The following is a 19720-nucleotide window of genomic DNA, read 5'->3' as shown; positions in this document are numbered from 1 at the left end:
ACAAACGTGTCGGCTTACAAGGAACGGGCAGTTGTGCTAGGAGATTCACCAGGCAGATTGGGATGAGGACGGAGAGAAGGAATTCCCTCCTGACACTGTATGTGGTCTGTGCCGGCCAGGGGGAGTGGGACACAGAAGAAAGGTCCCCCCTGGAGCCTGCAGTCAGAGTGGGGAGCAGCCGACAGGCTCCCAGCTCTCGGAGAAAGTAGAAAGTGCTGGTCTTAGGAGAACAGGTGAGGTGCCAAGAGTTTGCACAAAAGGGAGGCCCACCAGGGGGCTGGGAGAACATTCCAGAAGGAAGAGGTGGACTGTGGGATGTGTGTTCTGGAGGAGCCAGGGCAGGGGCACAGAGACAGGAGGGTGAGCGCCGAGCCCAGGCCTAGGGGCTCCTGGATTTGGGGGAGGAGGTGTGCGAAACCCCGGGGTGACTTCGGCACACCTTCCCTGGTTTTCTTTATACCTTCGCAGAAAAACGTTCCTGTATTAAAATCAACATGGATGGGGCACCTGGGTGGCTCAGTCGGTTAAGCGTCCGACTTCGGCTCAGGTCATGATCTCACAGTCTGTGGGTTCGAGCCCCGCATCAGGCTCTGTGCTGACAGCTCAGAGCCTGGAGCCTGCTTCTGATTCTGTGTCTCCCTCTCTCTCTGCCCCTCCCCTGCTCATGCTCTGTCTCTCTCTGTCGCAAAAATAAATGAAAACATTAAAAAAAATTTTTTTTAAATAAAAAAAAATCAACATGGAAAAAGACAGAATGCAAAGTGTATATAGATTTCTTTTGAGGTAAAAAAATACAATCTCAAGGAAGTTTCGACTGCCAGCAAAGGTGCCCCCGAGTGTGCATCCCTGTGGCTGACAGGGCGACCGAGGAAAGGTTTGAGAAGCCTGACATCCTTGGTAGATACGAGCATGCCCACAGACGAGACCGGGCCCAGAGAGGGCACATCAGGCACTCTGGGTCACACAGCCCGCGGGAGCAGAATCAGGACTCGGACCAGGATGTGGGCCTTGCTCTTCCTGCAGCCGCCGAACGGCTGATGAGTTGGAGGAAATAAGGCTGAGAAAGAACGTTCTCGGCCCACAGAGGTGAGACCTCGAGGGTCAGAACAGGAAGTGTGGTATGGCCCCGAGACATCTAGCGATTCTCGTCCCGGCCTCCTCGGGATCACCCCTACCCGGAGATGAGGCGTGACCCATACCCAGCAACGGCACTGTTCCCACAAGGGGAAGGAAACCCGCCTCTTCGTCCGTGTGCTCATTTAGTGTTGTTCTGCAGGGACGGCCTGAGTGCTGGGGAAGGGTCTCCCGGTGCCCGTCCCCCGACCGGGGCACGCCCTGTGGTCGGCACAACGGGAGAAAACAGTACTCCCCTCCATGGTGGGGTCAGGGAGACCGGGCATCGTGTTGGTACGAAAACCAACAGCCCGTCGTGTTCCTAGTAGGAAAGACAAGCTATGAGAAAGGACCCCAAACGGTAGCTTAGCACAGATGCAGAGCTGTCTGTGGCTTGGGATTAGCGGATGAGGAGACGCTCGCTATGGTTTGCAGCTGAATGTCGCCTTCTCTCTTCGTTCCCTTTTCTTTCTTTAGAAGGTGCTGAGAGAGTTTATTAAGAAACCAGTCGACATCTTGGAGGTCTTCAGGCCACCTCAAATACTGCCGCTTCTGCACGAATCCCCTGAGAGACTGATGCTTCATCAGCTGGTACTGGGACAGGGACCCCACGACCACCAGGATGAGGGCACCGTCGAGGTCAGACACACAGCGGCTCTGGGCGTAACTGAAGGCTTCGAGGCACCAGCCGTCTCGGAGGAAGTGCCTGCTCACGAGACAGACCACCTTCCTGCTGCCCCACACGGCGTCCTGGATGTTGGCGATGTGGTCTTGCCCCGGGACAAAGTCTCTCTCCTCGAAGCACAGGTTGAATCTGTTTTGGTCGCTGTACTGAGCATCTAGGTGCTTGAGCAAAGCGTTTTGCACCCACTCAAAGTCCTTGTTGCTGAAGCACAGATACGCGTCGTATTTGTACACGTCAGACCCGCTGCCCTTGGCGTGGTCCGTGGACAGCAGTCTGCAGGCTGCCTTGTAGCAGAGGAAACAAAGCCCCCGGAACTTGGCGACCGTGAGGACAGCCGTGAGGAACAGAGTCACGGTAACACTGGATAAAATGAAAAGGGACAACTTCAGGGACTTTAAGACTTCCTCTTCGTCACAACCCTCCATGGACACAGAGGAGAGGGAGGTCCCAGCAAGCGAGGCGGGGTACATGCAGAGGACGTCTGCATGAGACCCAAGCACAGTGACGTTGGTCTGGTTGAGCCAGCTGATGAAGGGACGGAGTTCACACTCACAGATGAACTTGTTGTACGTTATGTCCACGACACTGAGGCCCGCAAACAGATCGGGGTCAGGGGACAGGAGCTGGTTTCTGGACACGTCCAGGACTTCCAAATTAGCAGGCAAGTCGCCGGGAGAAAGAACGGTGAGCCTGTTGGAGCTGAGGCTGAGACCCCTCAGTGCGGTCAGGTCGCTAAATACTCCTGGCGGAAGGAAATTCAGGTAGTTGTTATTTAGATACAGGACCTGGAGCCGGGAGAGCCCCTTAAAAACATCCCAGCAGAAGCCGGTTTCCCAGGCCAGCTGCAACATATTTCCTCCAAGGAAAAGCTTCTCCAGGCTGAGGCTCCCCGCTGGGGCATGAGCGGGGTTGCAAGAAGAAAGGCGGTTTTGATTCAGAATGAGGATCTGGAGGTGAGGGACCCGGAGAAGGAAGTAGAGACTGTCCAGATCTTCTAGCCTGTTCTCTGACAAGTGGATGAAGTTGGCCGTAAGCCTTACGTTCGGCAAGGTCACCAGTTTATTGCTGCCCAAGAAGATAGTAGGGATGCTCGGGATGAAAGAAATGGTTTTAAGGGCATTATCGCGGAGATCCAAGGTCTGTAATGTTTTCAGGGATTTGAATGTCTGGTCCTGAATGATCCCAATGTGGTTGTTTTGAAGGTCAATATAGGCTACCTCAGGCAGTCCACGGAAATCAGAATTATAAAGCTCGCCCAGAAGGTTATGTGACATGTTGAGAACCTGCAGGCTGTCGAGTCCATAAAACGCTTCCCCTGCAATCTTGTTTATTTTGTTGTGGGCGAGGTTCAGGACCTTCAAGTGCCTGAGAGACTCAAAGAGCCTAAAGTTCAGAGAGAAGATAAAGCCGTGTGAAAGATCCAGACGTACCACTGAGCTCCTGGCCAGGCCGGCAAATGTGCTCCGGTCAGGGTCCCGGATGTTACGGAAGCCAAATCCAGCCCCCATGATGTGGTAGGCGAGAACCAGAGAGGAGGTCTGGCTCCCATTGATGGCCCTGCTGAAGTTCCCCGTGACATCCGCGGTCCAGCCGTTGTGAGAAACATCCAGGGTTTCCAGCACCATGTCTCTGAATGGGTTCATACACTTGGCCCAGTCCATGGGGACCCTGTTGTACAAGCCATTGGTGGCGAGGCTTAAGAAGGAGAGCATCTTCCCTTGGAGGGGCTTGAGCTCCTGTTCACATACGATGGGTATCTGGTTGAGGGAAAAATCGATAGACTTCAAGGAATTCAACTCCCGGAATGAAGGATGAAGGTGAAGGCTACGAATCTGATTTTTGGACAGGTCCAGGCGAGTCAAAGACTCCAGATTTCGGAAATAACCGTCTCTTAATACGGCATCGGAGAGAGCACAGAAGAAGAGTCGAAGTTCAAGCAGGTGGGGCAGCCCCTGGAAAGCGTCGAGATGCAGGAAATGCATGTGGCTCCCGCCCAGGTCCAAGACTCTAAGATTGGGCAGGTTTCGGAAGGCCTCTCTGTCAATACGCAAGGGGGTATACTGAGTCCCGAGCTCCAGAAGCCCCAGCTGCTCCAGGAGGGGAAATGAGGAGGCAGTGACAGTCTCGATGTAGTTGAAGCTTAGCAGGAGGATCTCCGTGGTGCCAGGCACCCAGGGCACCTGGGTGAGGTTGCAGAATCGGTACAAGGCTAGCCGACCATCCGAGGAGCAGGAAGAAATCGCCAGCACAGGACTGGCCACGAGCACTACTCCGAAGACAAGGTCAAGGGGGTCTCCCATGATCCCGCGGAGAAGACGGGAAAATGAAGACACAGCCGACCGAGCTCCAGGCACGGCGCGCGGGCCCCTGGGACATGGGGGCTCCCGCACGACCTGCCTGCTGCCAAGACCCTTTGTGGGTGCGACTGTGGGGGGGTGGGCCTAAAGGTAAGCACTATTCCAAGTCCCTCAGAAACATTCAGTCTTTGTAGTAACGGTTCATTAGTTCACGCAGTCGCTTACTCAAGGTCTGCGCAGGCAGTGGGAGAAAGCTGCAGGTGGAGACACGTCCGCATGTCCCCTGGGCCCGTTCCCAGCCAGCCGGCTCCTCGGTCCTCCGTCCACAGCCGGGCCGCCTCAGCGCACAAGCAGGGGTACTTTATGCCACTGTCCACAAAGCATCACAGGATGGGTCTAATGCGGACGAACCAGGCGCCCCTGCCAGCCAGCCCGCAGGGCTGTGTGGATGCTCGGCGGCACAGCCGCATCTGGCCTGGTGTTCCCAGTGCGGGGCTGTGGGGTCGGAGGAAACGCGGGGGGATCGGCCCTCGGAGCCCCCGCGTCTGGTGCCTGCAGCCCATTCAATGGGCTCTCACTGTAATGTCAGAAGTAAGGAGAGACTGATGCCGCTCAGGGGCCAGGAGGAGGGACAGGGAGAGGGGAGGGGAGGGGGGAAGGGAGGGGTGGGGTGGTGGGGAGGAGGGGTGGGGGGAAAGTGGGAGGAGAGAAGAAGGGGGAGGGGGAGGGGAAGGAGGGGCAAGGGGGGAGGGGAGGAGGAGCGGGGGGAGGGGAGAAGGAAGGGTGGGGGGGAGAGGAGAAGGAGGGATGGGGAGGGGGGAGAAGGAGGGGTGGGGCAGGGGGAGGGGGGAGAAGGAGGCACCTGCCGTAAGCCTTAGTCCGTGGCTCTGCTGGTGTTTTGCTCCAAGTGGGGGCTGGTTTCCATGGAAACCCGAGGCTGTGACACACAGATTAGAGCAAATCACAAGGAGGCATCGACTCCGAGTTGACCCCAAGCATCAAAACCGGGCATTTAATAATCACTGGGAAGAAGTCGGCGATAATGTTGATCCAATCCGATCATTTTTCACCATTGCTGCCCAAGGCCTGAGGCGGCAGCCACAAGTCCCCCGCACCTTCCAGGGTGGGTCGCCCTCCTGGCGGCCTGGGGACTCTGCTGTCCCCTCCCTGCACAGAGCCCTGGGGACGACGGCCACAAGGACTTCTGTGCTCCAGCTCTGTCTCCCCAACAACTTCTTCGACAAGTATGTGGGGAGTGTCCACTAGGTGCTGGGCACCTTTCGGGACCCGGAGAGAAGACGAACTCACAAGCCATGACTGTGCTCATGGGCTCACGTGCTGGTGCAGGGAAGCAGCGGAGGGGGGACACCCAACAAAAGAAGGAAAAATGGAGACAGGGACCGCCAGGGCTGGGTGTTGGTTGCTACTTGGACAGTGGTCAGGAAAGCCCTCTCTGTTGACATCGTGCCGGAGCAGAGGCCTGAAGGCAGGAGGGAAAAGGACAGGCCCGTATGTGCGGAGGGAGGAGCAGTCAGCACCAGTCCCGGGTGACCGGGAGTGCCAGCACGGCGCTCCTGGCTGCCTCTCCAAACTCTTTCCAACCTCAGGGCCTTGGCACATGCTGCGTCCTGTGCAGGAACGCTTTTCTCTCTGCTCCTCACATGGACACTTCCTCAGAGAGCCTCCCCCACACTCACTATTTGCGGTAACTCCCCTGCCCCCAACTCACTCAAACACACCTTGTTTATTCCTTGCAAGGCAACTATCACAAGCCCTTAATTATCTGGCGCAAACACTGGCTGACTTATCTGCCGTCTCCCTCCCTTACGAGGCCATATTCTCCATCAGCACAGCGAGGATGGAAGGATGCCTGCTGCTGAGAAGAAGAAATGAGAAGTTGAACAACACTGATCTGTTTGGGGAACCTGGTCTCTGCTGAGGCAGAAACCATCACCCTGGGTGAGACTTCCTGTGCGGAACAGTGGCTCCCGATGGGGAAGCTGTCTCTGCGGGAGCGTCCTGTGAGCGTGCAGGTGTCCGGGCCACAACGCGCCCCGGGAAGCAGGGAGGCCACACGCACCTGGTCCTGCACAGGCGGAGCTGCTCAGCTCCAGGGACGATGACCCGCCGGGCGTCCCTGGAGGCCGAAACTGTCTCAAAGTGACCTCAGACCCTGACTCTCTTCTGCAGGCCAACAAAGTATTTCCTTTTAAAGTTTGATTTATTTTGAGAGAGAGAGAGAGAGAAGAGAGAGCTCAATTAGAGGAGGGGCACAGAGAGACAGAGAATCCCAAGCAGGCTCTGCTCTGTCAGCACAGAGCCTGATGTGGGGCTCGATCCCACGACCCCAGGATCATGACCTGAGCCTAAATTGTTGGAGAAGCTGGAGAACACCAAAGATGGCCGATGGGGCTAAAACAAACTCTGGTCTCTAGCTTAGAGACCCTCCTCCGGGATCTTCTTTCTTTCTTTGCTGCGGCTTGCAAAACCCCCCCCCCCCCCCCCCAGATATGGAAGCTGATGATGATAAATTACCCTCCGCACTTGCATCTGGCGCTCAGATCTTTGGAGAAACGGTCTCCTCTGAGCCCGCCGGTGTTAAATAAATCTCCAATCCACCAAGATCTCTGAGTGCCGCTTGGGTTTCCGCCAGCGTCCCAGCCTGGTCCCGTAACAAAATCAAGAGTTGGACGCTTAACTGACTGAGCCACCCAGGTGCCCCTCAACAAAGTATTCTCGGCACTGTTTCTATTCTGAATTTTCCAGACATGGGATCTGACAAATCTAGGGAAGATCGTACCCTGCTCAGTTCGCAGCTGTAAACAAGGAGTTAGTCACCATTCCGGAAAATCTCTTCCTAGTGACCTGGGTCTCCACGGGAGCCATGAACCGTGCCATCTGGGTGGACTTCCCGGGGACAGTGCGTGTGACCCCGTTTATGTGGCCCTCATTTCTAGATGTCAAAGGTAATAAAACTTTAAGAAATGTCTGTTGAATATTTCTTCTCTAAGTCCAAACTTATTCCTTATAAGTGAGTGTGAGAGTCAAAATAACTCACTTTGCCTTCTAGTGTGAGGACATATTAGTTCCTCATCACTTACGTCCCCTTTCCTTTTCTCGTTATATTCCTGTCAGGGCGTTATATTGATTTAACATCGTGTTTATAGATTAGATTATACCTATGCTTCAACTTCAAAATGGAAAAGCCGTCATTTAAACATTTGTTATAATATGGGTGCTCTTCTGGGGCCCCTGGGGGCTCATGTGGTCATGATCCCAGGGTTCGTGGGTTCAAGCACCATGACGGGCTCTGTGCTGGCAGTGTGGAGCCTGCTTGGGACTCTGTCTCTCTCTCTCTGTCCCTCCCCCCTCCCACTCTCTCTCTAAAATAAATAAAATGAAAAAAAAATTTAAACAAGGATTCTTTTCTTTTTAAAAAAAAACTTCAATGTTTTTTTAAAATCTATTCTTGAGAGAGAGAGGGAGAGAGAGAGAGAGAGAGAGCGCGCACGCACAAGCAGGGGAGGGGCAGAGAGAGAGAGGGAGACACAGAATCCAAAGCAGGCTCCAGGCTCCGAGCTGTCAGCACAGAGACCGACGTGGGGCTCAAACTCACAAACCGCCAGATCATGACCTGAGCCGAAGTCGGACACTTAACCGACGGAGCCCCCCAGGCGCCCCACAAGGATGCTTTTCTAAGCACTGTGGCCATAGCCTCTTCTCCCCACGTTCACCACAAGCTCTGAGATGATTAAAGCCAGATATTCTTTGAATCCTATTTTTTCCACCCACATAGCGAGTGGTTGTCCCCCCCCCCCCCCGCCCCCGACGATCAGACCGATGCACACGGTGGGGAGGCCCTTGTCCTGGAAGATGGGACAGATGCAGGGGAGAATTATCAGAAAGAAAACAAAACAGTGGGGGCCCATGTGGGCATCAGGCTCCTGGGAAGCCCCAGAGGTGAGCCCCAGCCCCGCCCACCTCGAAAGGGACAGCTCAGCAACAATGCTGTCCCTGCCATCCTGCTGCTGACAAAACCAGCCGGCACCTGCATGGACAGGACGGGAGGCCGTCCCCGCAGGGCCCTAACTCTGAGCCCTGGGTTCACCCCGGGCCCACACAGACGCTGGGGGAAGGAGGTCTGTTGTTCTCAGGCAGCAGATTCTCAGATGTGCTTCAGGAGGAGAGCCGAGGGCGGGGGACACACATGGTAGGGGGACGACCTCACTCTGGGTTTTCTGTGACCTTCTTCCCATCTCCCAGCGGGAGGGGACAGGGACAGACGAGGCCCAGCCTCCCTGGCCAGATGCACACCACACTCTAAATGTCTTGAGGTCACAGACCGACCCCTCTGAGACTCCGATAGCTCTGGTTCCTTGCCCTCCAAAAACGCACGTACGCATCACAAACCCAATTTTGCACCATTTCAGAGGGTTCACTGACCTTCCAAAATCCGCTCCTTCCAACCCGCGGCTTCACAGACAGCCCGGCACGCTCCGTATCCCGGGAGGGCCTGACGGCAAATACTTTAAGCTTTGCAGTCCAACCTCTGTTCTAGAACAGAAGAGAAACTCTGGTTCACAAGTGAGGATTTGAGGGGACTGTAAGATACACGCGTGCCAATACGGAACCACCGTATTTGCCGGGAAGATGCCACCTGGTCCCCAAGCTGCTGATTTATTCAACCATCAGAATGATTTCTCCTCTTACGTAACAGACAGAAATCCCTGCAGAGGCGCGTAGCTCAGAACAGCGGAGCTGAGCTTTCTAGTTTCACTTTTGTCTTTTTGCAGACAACCCCTCACCGCCCCGCGGTGTACCCGCCGGACCCGGCCGCTCGACCCTGGATTTGTAGCAACGGGTGACAGAGGAGATGACAGAGGCAGTGCGGGGGGCCAGGGCCCCTGGACAAACAGAATTTACACAAAATTATCTGGGCTCATGGGGCATGACCAAGATACCATGCAGACCGGCTTTCCTACGACGTACAGCAAGGCAGGACTGAAGCGGACCTCCGAGCGGGGGGCTCCGGGACAGCGGAGCCGAGAGCCGTCAGGAAGACACCACGCGGCGCGTCCGGAACGGGAGCCGGGAGCCCACGCGGAGTGAAGAAAACATGAACCCGCACTGGTGTCGGGCAGCGGGTGGAGCAGCGAGAACCAGGCTGTGAAGCTGCTTCAGACCCGATCCAACCTCAGAACCTGGAGACCATCCACCGTCCTGGACCCACAGCCCCCTCCCCCCGTTCACAGCCCCTTCCCCTCTCCCCCGCCTCAGTCCACCATCCTGGACCCACAGCCCCTCCCACCCCGTCCACCATCCTGGACCCACAGCCCCTCCCCCGTCCACCGTCCTGGACCCACAGCCCCCTCCCCCCGTCCACCGTCCTGGACCCACAGCCCCTCCCACCCCGTCCACCATCCTGGACCCACAGCCCCCTCTCCCCGTTCACAGCCCCTTCCCCTCTCCCCCGCCTCAGTCCACCATCCTGGACCCACAGCCCCTCCCACCCCGTCCACCATCCTGGACCTATAGGCCCCTCCCCCCAACCATCGTCCTGGACCCACAGCCCCCTCACACACACACAGCCCCTCCCCCCCTCCATCTTCCTGGACTCACAGCCCCCTCCCCCGTCCACAGCCCCTCCCTCCCCAATCCACCGTCCTGGACCCACAGACCCCCACCGGTGTGACCTCAAAGCAGTTGGTGGCCAATTCTGCAAGGTTCACCCCAGGGCACTGCCCCCCTGCCGGTCATGTCCCCCCTGCCCCTGCCCACTGACCTCCCAGCCGGTCCCCCACAGACATATGCACCCCTCATCCAGCTACCCCAGGAGCCCGAAAGCACACCTCTGATCAGAAGCCTTCACTGGCTCCTTCTGCCCAAGAAGGGAATAGGACTTCTGGGCCGTCCACTGTAGACTGTAGTCTACCCTGGAATGGCTGACCTTCTCGCTTGACAGAGGGGATCCCAAGCCAACCCCCCTCCCGACCGCACCTGCAGTCTGGGCCTGTGCTCCAGAGGGAGGCCACCTGCTCAGAACTTGGCCTCCACCCAATTTCCCTCCTTAGGCTGGACCCTGGGGGGTGGGATGCTTCTGTCTGCATATCCAGCTCGCCCTTCAGAGGCCACCTCGGAGGCCAGCAGTCCTCATACCCCTCGGGGCACATTTTATCTCACCCTGATATTCTGTCCACACCTCCCAGACAGCGTTTTTATTAAACACCTTCCCCCTAGACTGCACGTCTCTTGAGGGCGGAGACCCTGTTTTTATTTGTGCAGTATCCCTGAGGTAGCACAGTTTAACACCCCAGTAATATTATCCCCACTAATATTCTGAAGGCTTATTTTCATCAGACTCACCTCCTAGTTCTAACATGGGGAGCTCCTAACACATCCTTATTCTGGGGGCACAGACCCCCACTCCCCGGCTGGTAGGAAATTCATCACAATGACAAAGGTGGTCAGTGTTGATTTGGTGAGTCAAGACGAAGGGCTTTTGCTTTCTTAAAGGAGAAAAGCTAATTAAGGGGGAGAAACAGAAACTGTGAGGCACATGTTTTTCTATGCCATATGGCAGTTTTCTTTGCAGAAGAATTTGAAGCTTTAGGTGTGTGTCTTACTGAGCAGAATTTCAACTAGAAAAGATCGAGACCATTTTGCAAATGGTGGGCCATCAGAGCCGCAGGGTCTTGAGAAGTCTAGGCCCAGCCTCTGGTTCAGAGGCCGCAGGGTCTTGAGAAGTCTAGGCCCAGCCTCTGGTTCAGAGGCCCAGTGTCTGGGCCAGTCAGATGGGGAGCTTTCTTCGTTGGGACTCCGGAGAGGGAAAGTCCACACTTTCACGATCCGGCGCATTTTTCTTCAAATCGCTGTGGGGAGGGAGTGTCTCCCCAGACCTAAGTCCCTTTTCACGTGACTTTGCCATGGTCATTCGGTGACGAAGGCTTCCGCCCAGGGTTGAGGACCAGCACTGTCTGCTCTATGGCAGATGGCCAGGTTCGCCATCAGAGTTTGACCTTCGGAGCAGCTCGCTGGCTAAATGAGGGCCGAGTCGGGGGACACTGGCTAGGAATCGTTAGGTCTCAGATTTAGGATGAGGGGTCCTACAGGCGGAGGAAGTGCTCAGGGTCGCGCACCCCTCCAGCTGGGCGCTAGGACTTGAATCCAGCTGCAGACTTAGTCGTCATTTTGATCTTTTCCAAAAACTCAGAATGGAGTATCCTGCACACGGCCCAGCCCCTCGGAGGCATCCGGGACCACCTGCGGGTGCCGCTAAAACGCAATCTGGTCAGCAGGCAGGCGGGGACCTGACACTCTGGCTCTCCACAAGCCTCCAGGTGACCCTCAGAGCTGAGTGGCAAGGCCCCGAGACCCGCCATCTGTCCACACTCACTGCTCAGGCTGCCTGTTCTCCTGGGATGAAGGTTGGGTAGGTGCTGCCCGGTCACTTCTGGGAAGGGGCCACGCTAATACGCTCACCCCAACTCTTCTCGACCCTGGCGGGTGAAGCACCAGATGGTTGCCAACGGGGATCAGCCGAGGGTCCCGAGGCCGGGGCTGGACACGACACGTGGGTTCCCTCACTGCGCAGCTGAGGAAACAGGTGCGAGGGCCTTCCCGGTTCCAGGGCAGGCGCTTCTGCCGCCGACCGGCAGGGGGCGGCCGAGGGCGGGTCGGGCCGCGGCCGCGGGGTGAGCGCAGGGCCCGGGGTGAGGGCTCGCCAGGGCCGCCGCTGGCATCATCCACCCCCCTCCCCGATGCTCTGCTCGCTCTGACCTCTGCATCTGTTTTGCCCCGCACACCGTTTTGTTTGGGGTGGGGGGGGGGGAGGATGGGATCAAAATGAGGACTAAGTCTGCAGCTGAATTCAAGTCCTTGTTCCCAGTTGAATGGATGACCAGCCTCTCTGAGCACCAGTGGGGCCGTCTACACACACACAAGGGGGGACACTCCGGTGCCTGATCCAGAGTAATCGGTTCCTCACACGCCACCCTCTGATGGTTCTTGTTGCTTAAGGACACAGACATCGTTAGTCCAAGAGCACCTCTCCAGAGATGCACTCCCTTTAGGAGCCACCAAAGGGGAACACTGAGAGGGACAGGGGATTTCCCAGCATGGTGCTGCCTCAGGAGTTTCCCTTTTCAGCACTCCTGGAAGTTAGGGAAAATCTTGCCGGATTGCCCTTAATATCTTCCGGTGGTGGTCCCCCCCGCCCCCGCCCCCGACCACACCAGCATCCAGAGGAACTGGTATTCTGAAGAAGCCAGTGTGTCAAAAACCCAACAGAATGGTTTCTCTTCTGTTTATTATAAATTCTTTCCCACCGTTTTAAAACATCTGACTGGAAAAAAAATAATTTCACTTGGGTGATGATTAAAGACTAACAACACGCACCACACGCTTAAAATCCTCCAGAAAAGGGAGCTCTCCACGGACTGAATATCTCTACCTGATTTCAGCTTCAGGCGGCACCAATACTCTCAGAAAATTAACCTCGAGGCTCTGACAGCCTCCCCCACCGCACCTCGGCCAAGCCTGCGAGCTGATGGCCCGGAGAGAGGGGCAACAGCCAGGTGCCAGAGCCCCGAGCCCCCCGAAGAGCCCGCCTTTGCCTCTCCGGAAAGTTATGACAACCTGGATTGTGATGTAAATGGAAGCAGTGGGGGGCAGCGGAGGCACAGTGAAGAAAATCCTTATTAAACTACGGACACGATGGAAATGAGAAGAGAGATTACAAGCACCAGAGAACCATCCCGGGGAGGGCTGTACTCTGGGCTGAGCTAAGGAAAGCAAAAAGAGAAACCCCCCCTTGGCTGATGAAACCAAGCCCACTCGGCAGCAGCCTGGCAGAGCCGCCCTGGGTGGGAGGTGAGGGAGGGAGTCAGGCTGGGAGGGGGGAGTCCTGCGTCTCCCAGGGGTGGAGGAGGAAGAGTTTACTCGTGGCACCAGGGACTTGGGAGCGGGGGCGGCCGGGGCTGCAAGCACATGTTCCTGCCTCGTGCAGGCAACCGGGGACCGGGCCCCAGGGAGGTTCCTGAGGGTGGAAACCGCCCTGGGCCAGCAGCCCCACACCCCTGCTCCATCTGGGTGGGGCGCCGGGGCCAGAGGCCAACTTGCTGTGGGCGGGAACGTCCAAGACCACGGCCAAAGCCCCGGGCTGGGAGAAGGGAATCCTGGGGCCACCGTGGGGGCACCCTTGATGAGCTGAATTCCCCTTGTCCCGTTTCTGAATGTGCACATGTGAGTGTGACCTGGCGGCCAGGTACGTGGCCAGACCGTACCCGGAAATAGCTTGCTTCGGTTTCCCAAACAGGAATCAGATCTCTTATGAAACAGACACAATCTCTTCACGGGGCCACTCTTCCCCGACGGCCAAATTCCTCCGGAAGTACAAGGGGCGCCCGCTGCCTGGGCTCAGTTGGCCCCGTGGCCTCCTTCCGGGGCCCCGTCCTGAGCTCCCCTCCTCACCTGTTCTAATCTGAATCTCCCCGTTTTCTCTTGCACCACCGACAGCTTTGCTCCTATGTCTTCCTGAAACGCCTCCTCCCTCTGGCCTTTTCCTTCCCCCACCCCTGGCTTGCAGGTCACGTTTCACGAGTTGGACTGTCCCCACCACTCGTGCCCCCAGGATCTCTCTCCAGCCCCGAGAGAGGGGGAAGCACGGACGTGGGCGTCTGCTGGGGCCAGGGCCCCCCTCTCCTGACACCTGCCTGGCAGGTGGTGAGCCAGCCTTCCGGGAGACTCTCTTCCTGGGACTGAGCACCAAGTCCCAGCTCCTCTTTCCCAGATGTCTCTAGAGTTGTCCCTCCTTTTACACTCCCACCGCCCTGGTCAGTCTTCTGTCTGGCACATGCTTCCTGGGCACGGTCTCCCAGGGAAGGTGTTAGCCGCTGGGGCTTCATCAAGACAAACCCAATCTCTGCCTTCAGGGAGCTAACGTCCCGAGCCTGAAGGCAGCCACGGAGGGCAGGGGCGTGATGTCGTTACAGGACCATACGTGGTGCCTCGGGGCAGAGGAGGACGCACCCCCAGCCCGAGGGCACCTCTAACTAGGGGTATAGACGCTGGCACCTAAGTCACAGGAGCGGTGAACCGTGGGGGGGGGGGGGGCAGTCCCGGCAGAGGCACCCAGGCACCGTGTTCAGGGGAGAGGAGGGAGCCCGGGCCTGGAGCCCCCACAGGTGGAGTAACTCAGAAGGTCCAAGTGTGAGCCTGTGGGCGCTGGTGGGGGCGAGGACGGAGAGGGTATTCTGCAGCCAAGAAGGACGCGCCTGCCATCCCGGGGGCAGAGGGGGCTGCCGAGGGCCTTGAGGACTGCCACCATCTAACACTAGCCCCTCAAGGCCGCTGGGCTTTGGCTCCACCGATGTATCCAGTCTCAGGTTCCCAGTAATAACGCTTAGCCCACACCTTCCGCACCAGGTGGGTGAGGTGCTTCCTGTGCCCTGTATGTGGCTGAACTGCAACCAAGGATCACGTACCAAATGCCTGCAATGTGCCAGACACTAGCGCTGGCTCAGAGGGTCCCCAGCGAGTCGGACAAAGACCCCTCCCCACAGTGGGCACTGCAGGGGACAAGAGCTCCGACGGAGGAGGCAGCAAGAAGGGTGCAAGGAGCAACGGAGGGCAGAGGACGGGCTCTCCAGCTCTGCCCTTGAGGAACCCATCAGAAGAGGGGCCATTTGAGATGCTTCTTAAAAGGTGTAGAGGACTCCCCAACAGGGCACTCTGGGCAGGAGAGCGAGTGTAAGGAGAGTGAGGCATGCAAAATAGGCTCAGTAAGAACCTTCTGGAAGGTCAGTGTGTCAGGGGGCATGAAGAGAGTGGCCAGAGCTGGAGAGGGAGGTGGGGGGTTGTGGGGAAATAGGTTTTACTCACCTAAATGGGTCAGAAAAAAGCTTCGGGCAGAACGCCACCCCTGCGGGGCGAAAGCGCCTGACGTTAGCTGGCGGGATATTGTACTGGGACTGTGAGAAACGTTATTTCACCTGCAGGAAATTACTTTCCTTCTGGAGCCAATATACTATTGTACTTTGATCACAAAATCCACTCACCCCCCCCCCCAGACCCTTTGCTTCTTACACACACAAGTTAATGATTACTGTCTGATTGTTCTCTCCACATTCATGTGTGTAAGATCTTCTTTTCTTCACACTCACCCTGTGTGTAAGATCTTGAAAGCCCAATAAATGCGGAGAGGAAGCCCCTGTTCGGGGCTCTTGTCTCCTCCCAGACATTAGCCTCTCGTATTCAACTCTGCATCTGCTCTCTTGCGGGACAAGCGAGAACTCCAGGGTCAAAGTCTGCGACAGAGGGTCTGGATCACAGCTGGTGGGCGGTGAGCGCCCTTACGGATTCTAAGTCTTAGTCTTAGTATTACCCTCGGACCTCCTTCCGCCTGCCTGTCCCAGTCTCCAGCTGCCGTTTCCCAGATGCTGGTTTTGTCTTTCCACCTGAACCTGGGAGCCTCTGAGGGGCAGGGACAATGCCTCACACGAGCAGGTCCCACAGAGCAGAGCCCACAGGGGTTGGGATGCAAAGCCAGCAGTGGGAATCACCCTAACAGGAGGCCGTACGGAAGTCTGGATCTGCGGGCTCCATTCTTGTCCACGAGACTAAGAGTGAAACACACATCCGGACCCAGTCACTGCACATCCCAGGGTTTTGTGCTGAGTCTGTGAGCAAGCAGAAGCACCCCAACAGGCCTATTCTGATTTCAACAGTCAGCAAACTGGCAGGCAAACCGACAAAGGAGGTCTCTGTGAGGCTGGACACAACTTCCCGAGAAGTCTTCCGAGAAGACAAAGCCAAAAACGAGCAGGGTCAGTTTTGCATTCAGAACATGCAATCAGTTTCTGCTTCCCTCAGAGCCGAGCCGCCAAGTGGGTGACCCAGTGACACCACTTAGGGTGGAGGGACCACTGAGGGTGACGTCCCCAGGGCACTGTGAAACAAGCGAGTGACCCTGTGACACCACCCGACCTCCACACAGGGCGTCCTATGGATTATTGCGTCCTTGCCCAGGAACAGTGTCTAGGGTGCCGTTCACGGGTCACCTGGCGCGGGGCAGGTGCGCTCAAAGCTGACCCACGGGAAGGAGCAAGCCCCTCGCCATGGTCCCGGCAGCCTGGCTTCCTGCGGCCGCGCACCCCTCACCCCGAGATGAGCCACACCGCCCTGCGAGGCTGTGCCGGCGGCGGTTTTCCAGGCGCCCTGCCTCTGCGCCCGCGTCTTCACAGGCGGATTGTTTACGACGTGAAGGCCGGCGGGGTAAACCGTGCCGCCTCCGCCGGGCCGCCTCGCCGGATGCGCCGGGTGCCGCGGTTCGGGGGCGGGGGGGGCCTCTTCCAGGGCCGGGAGGCCACCTGCCCCCTCCCAGGTGGGGAAGAAAGCGAAAGTGAGAAAGCGACAGCTCTCCAAAGGTGGGGGCGCCCCGGCTTCCCCGTGTCCCGCCCCCAGGGCACCAGCCGGCCACGCGCCCAGTCCCCGTCCAGGGAGCAGAGCCGGAAGCCGCCCGGGACGCCCCCGGGGAGTGGGCGCCCGACCGCGCCAGCAGCCCGGGGTGGGACAGGGGTCCTCGTCCGCGGCGGGGCGCTTACCTCCGGGAAGGGCTCCCCGCGCGGCCCGCAGCTCCGCGCGCTTCTCCACCCGCTCCTCCGCCCGGGTCCCGCCCCTCCCAGTGCCCCGCCCACATGCCCCCGCCCCGCGATGCCCCCGCCCCACGATGCCCCCGCCCGCATGCTCCGCCCTCCACCCTCCTCGCCTCGCCCCTCCCGGGCCCCTCCCACCTGCCAGATCAAGCCCCGCCCACGTGTCCCGGGCAGGCCCCGCCCCACTCACACGCCCCGCCCCCCACCCACGCCCCGCCCACCTGCCCAGCCGCTCTCCGTCCGGGCCCCGCCCACCTGCCTGACGCTGCCCCCGCCGGTCCTCTCCTCGTTCACAGAACAGGCCCCGCCCACCTTCTAGCCCCGCCCCCTACAGGCCCCGCCCCGCGGCTCGGGTCATCTCTTTAAGCTCTGTGACCAGTGGTACGACCTCCTGTTCCAACCTCGGGGGTCCCCCACACTCGCCCCCCCCCCCCCCCGAGACCTTGCAGCTGCAGGGACGAGGAAACATGTAGGGACACCTGTGCGCTTCGGGGCGGGTGGCTGGGACGCAGTTGCTCAGTGCTTGGGGTGCCCTGGACTGGATCCGAGGGGAAGGGGCCGCCCCCGACTGTCCTTGGGGTCATCCAGGCCAGCGCGGCCCCTCCTGCCCACGCCGTGCAGAGGAGACCTGGAGTAACTGTCCAGAGGCACAGCCGAGCCAGCAAAGAGGGGCCTGCGCCCCTGGATCCCCACCCCCCGTGCAGGGTTCCTTACCCCCAGACCCCCACCTCGGACCCCCACCCCCACCCCCCCAGGCAGGGCTCCTTGCTCCCCGGACCGCCACCCCCGGATCCCCCAACCCCACCCCCCATGCAGGGCTCCTTGCCCCCGCAAGCCCACGCCTCAGGTCATGATTTCATGTTTCATGGCCCACATGGGGGTCTGCACTGAGCCTGCTTGGGATCCTCTCTCTCTCTCTGTCTCTCTCTCTCTCTGCTCCTCCTCCATTCATGCTCCCTCTCTCTCAAAATAAATAATGTTCTTAAAAACCCTCACCCTCCATTCAGCAGCTGTATTAAGCTTCCACTACAGACCCAGTGCTTCCTCCAGGAATACAAATCCTGAGCTGACTTCCAGGGACAACTCAGAGCCCAGCGGGGAAGGTGCACGTGGACACAGATGGGTATAAATTTGGTGAAGTGCAAGTCCCTGCATCCAGGGTCTGGAGGCTCCTGCGATGGTCCAAGCAAAGATAACGATTGCAAATTAGAGCAGTGACATTCACTCATTTTAGCTAACGAGTGTCACTGTGCTTTCATGCGGCAAGCACCAGGCAGGTGGCAGGACCCTAACCACTCACTCCAACCTTTATCAGCGCTCACCACGTGTTCTGCTCTGTTCCCAGCATCAGGCCCGCGCGGACTGATCTAATCCTCACACGGCCTGTGAGTCAGGACCGTCGTCATCCCCTTCTACAAACGAGGAAACTGAAGGAGAGGAGGTTACGTTACTCCCAGGCGCTTACACAGCTGGTCAGTGACAGAGCCAGGTTGGAACTCGGTAATTGGGCTCGAGGATCCTTAACCGTGACCCTGTACTGGGTATCACGGTAACAAACAAGCTGCGCAAGGTCGCCACCTCGTAGAACTCACACTCTGGTGCCAGAAGACAGACGGGGGCAAGGCTCAGGTTGTAGGATCAGAAAAACACGGTCCTCGCCGAGGAAAGAGCTGTCAATGCAATTCCACCCGGGCTCTGTGATGGGCGGTATGCCAGCCGCGGGAGGAGGAAACGCGGGGTCCCAGCAGAGGGCGGACTTGGAGGGGAGGCTGAGGTCAGTTCGGGGTACACTGGTGTGTGCGGCCTGTGGGACATGCAGGGGGTGTCATCCAGCAGACAGCCGAACCCGTGCATCCACATACAAGACACCTGCCTGGAGACCGGTCGGGAGGCATCAGGACAGAGGCGACAGCTGGGGACAGGGGTGAAGCACGGAGTCTGGACACCGACAGGGGAGGCCAAGGCCCAGGAAAGGATAGGAGTTTGTAACAGAAAAGACTTAAATTTAGTTATGATCAAATACCTCTGCTCATCCAAAGTGACCATTTAAGGAGCGAAAAGGCAAGAAAGAAAAACTGGGGAAGACGTTTGCGATTTGGAGCAAGAATCCAGATCGTACGAAGAAGTCACACGATCGGTAAGAAAAGAGGAAGACAGAGGAAAGACCCAGGCGGTTGCTCAAAGAGAGGAAGTCGAAGACAACCAATAAACAAGTGAGCGAAAAGGTGCCAAACGTCCTTAGTGTTCTGAGAAACGCCAATCAGAACCCTGACACATCACATACTCCACATGCATGGAGCCACAATAAAGAGTCTGACAATAACAAGTGTCAGTGGTGCTGCGCAGCGACCCAAATCCGCCCATGTCGCCGGCGGAAATGCGAACGGCCGGGGGCGCTTGGGGAAGTGGGGCATGATCTTGGACGGCTGAAGATCCACACGCCCTGAGACCCCGGCCTCGACGCCTGATCCGCGCGCGCCCCAGAGGCACACGTGGAGGTGACTAAGAAAGCACTGTCGGACTATCCCTGGGACAGACGATGCCTGCAGTGGCTCCCAGGGACTCCCACCTCCTGCACTCCCGCCTCCTCGTTACCCCTCCTCTGGATGTGCACCGGACCCAGTGACTTGCTTCTAGGTTACAAAATAACGTGATTTCCATCTGTCCACACCTGCTCTCTGGCCCTGTCGCCTCCTCTCCCAGGAAGCCGACTGCAGTGCACCCGCTGCCCGCCGGCTGCAGTGCACCCGCTGCCCTGTGACCAGACCCACGTGGCAGGGGTGCAGGGGGCCTCTTGCCACCAGCCAGAGAGGATCCGAAGTCCTAGTCCAACAGCCTGTGAGAAAGTTTTGCCAACAACCCCTGAGTAAACGTGGAAGTGAATTCAGTCCAGTCGAACCTGGAGACGAGGCCACAGCCCCGGTCAGCGTCTGGACTGCAGCCTGTGAGCAGCCGGAGCCAGGGGACCCGGGCGG

The 19720-nt window shown here is 58.1% G+C and overlaps 1 protein-coding gene across 7 annotated transcripts; it reads right to left on the bottom strand.

Moving 5' to 3' along the window:
- Nucleotides 1-748: 748 nt before the first annotated feature.
- TLR5 (toll like receptor 5) lies at nucleotides 749-16775 on the bottom strand. 7 transcript variants are annotated; one of them, XM_086694655.1, is made up of 5 exons: nucleotides 10459-10531; nucleotides 8539-8649; nucleotides 5523-5575; nucleotides 4958-5032; nucleotides 749-4672 (listed from the first exon to the last, which is right to left on the bottom strand). In XM_086694655.1, exon 5 carries the CDS (start codon nucleotides 4096-4098, stop codon nucleotides 1480-1482), a length of 2619 nt encoding a protein of 872 aa, XP_086550781.1. In that variant the 5' UTR covers nucleotides 4099-4672; nucleotides 4958-5032; nucleotides 5523-5575; nucleotides 8539-8649; nucleotides 10459-10531; the 3' UTR covers nucleotides 749-1479. The 7 variants fall into 7 exon arrangements, with proteins under 7 accessions (XP_086550781.1, XP_086550784.1, XP_086550783.1 ...); XM_086694658.1 differs by lacking the exons at nucleotides 8539-8649; nucleotides 10459-10531 and adding exons at nucleotides 5835-5971; nucleotides 6176-6566; XM_086694657.1 differs by lacking the exons at nucleotides 8539-8649; nucleotides 10459-10531 and adding exons at nucleotides 5835-5968; nucleotides 6176-6566.
- Between the last annotated feature and the right edge of the window lie 2945 nt (nucleotides 16776-19720).

This window comes from Puma concolor, chromosome E4, assembly GCF_028749965.1.
Source record: "Puma concolor isolate L17-30 chromosome E4, mPumCon1.1.hap2, whole genome shotgun sequence".
Lineage (NCBI taxonomy): Eukaryota > Metazoa > Chordata > Mammalia > Carnivora > Felidae > Puma > Puma concolor.
The sequence above is the reverse complement of the archived record's forward strand: the minus strand, read 5'-3'. Positions and strand labels throughout refer to the sequence as shown.

Excerpts from the sequence above, each read along its gene's own strand:
- TLR5 (XM_086694659.1), bottom strand. The coding sequence starts at position 4,098 with ATGGGAGACCCCCTTGACCTTGTCTTCGGAGTAGTGCTCGTGGCCAGT.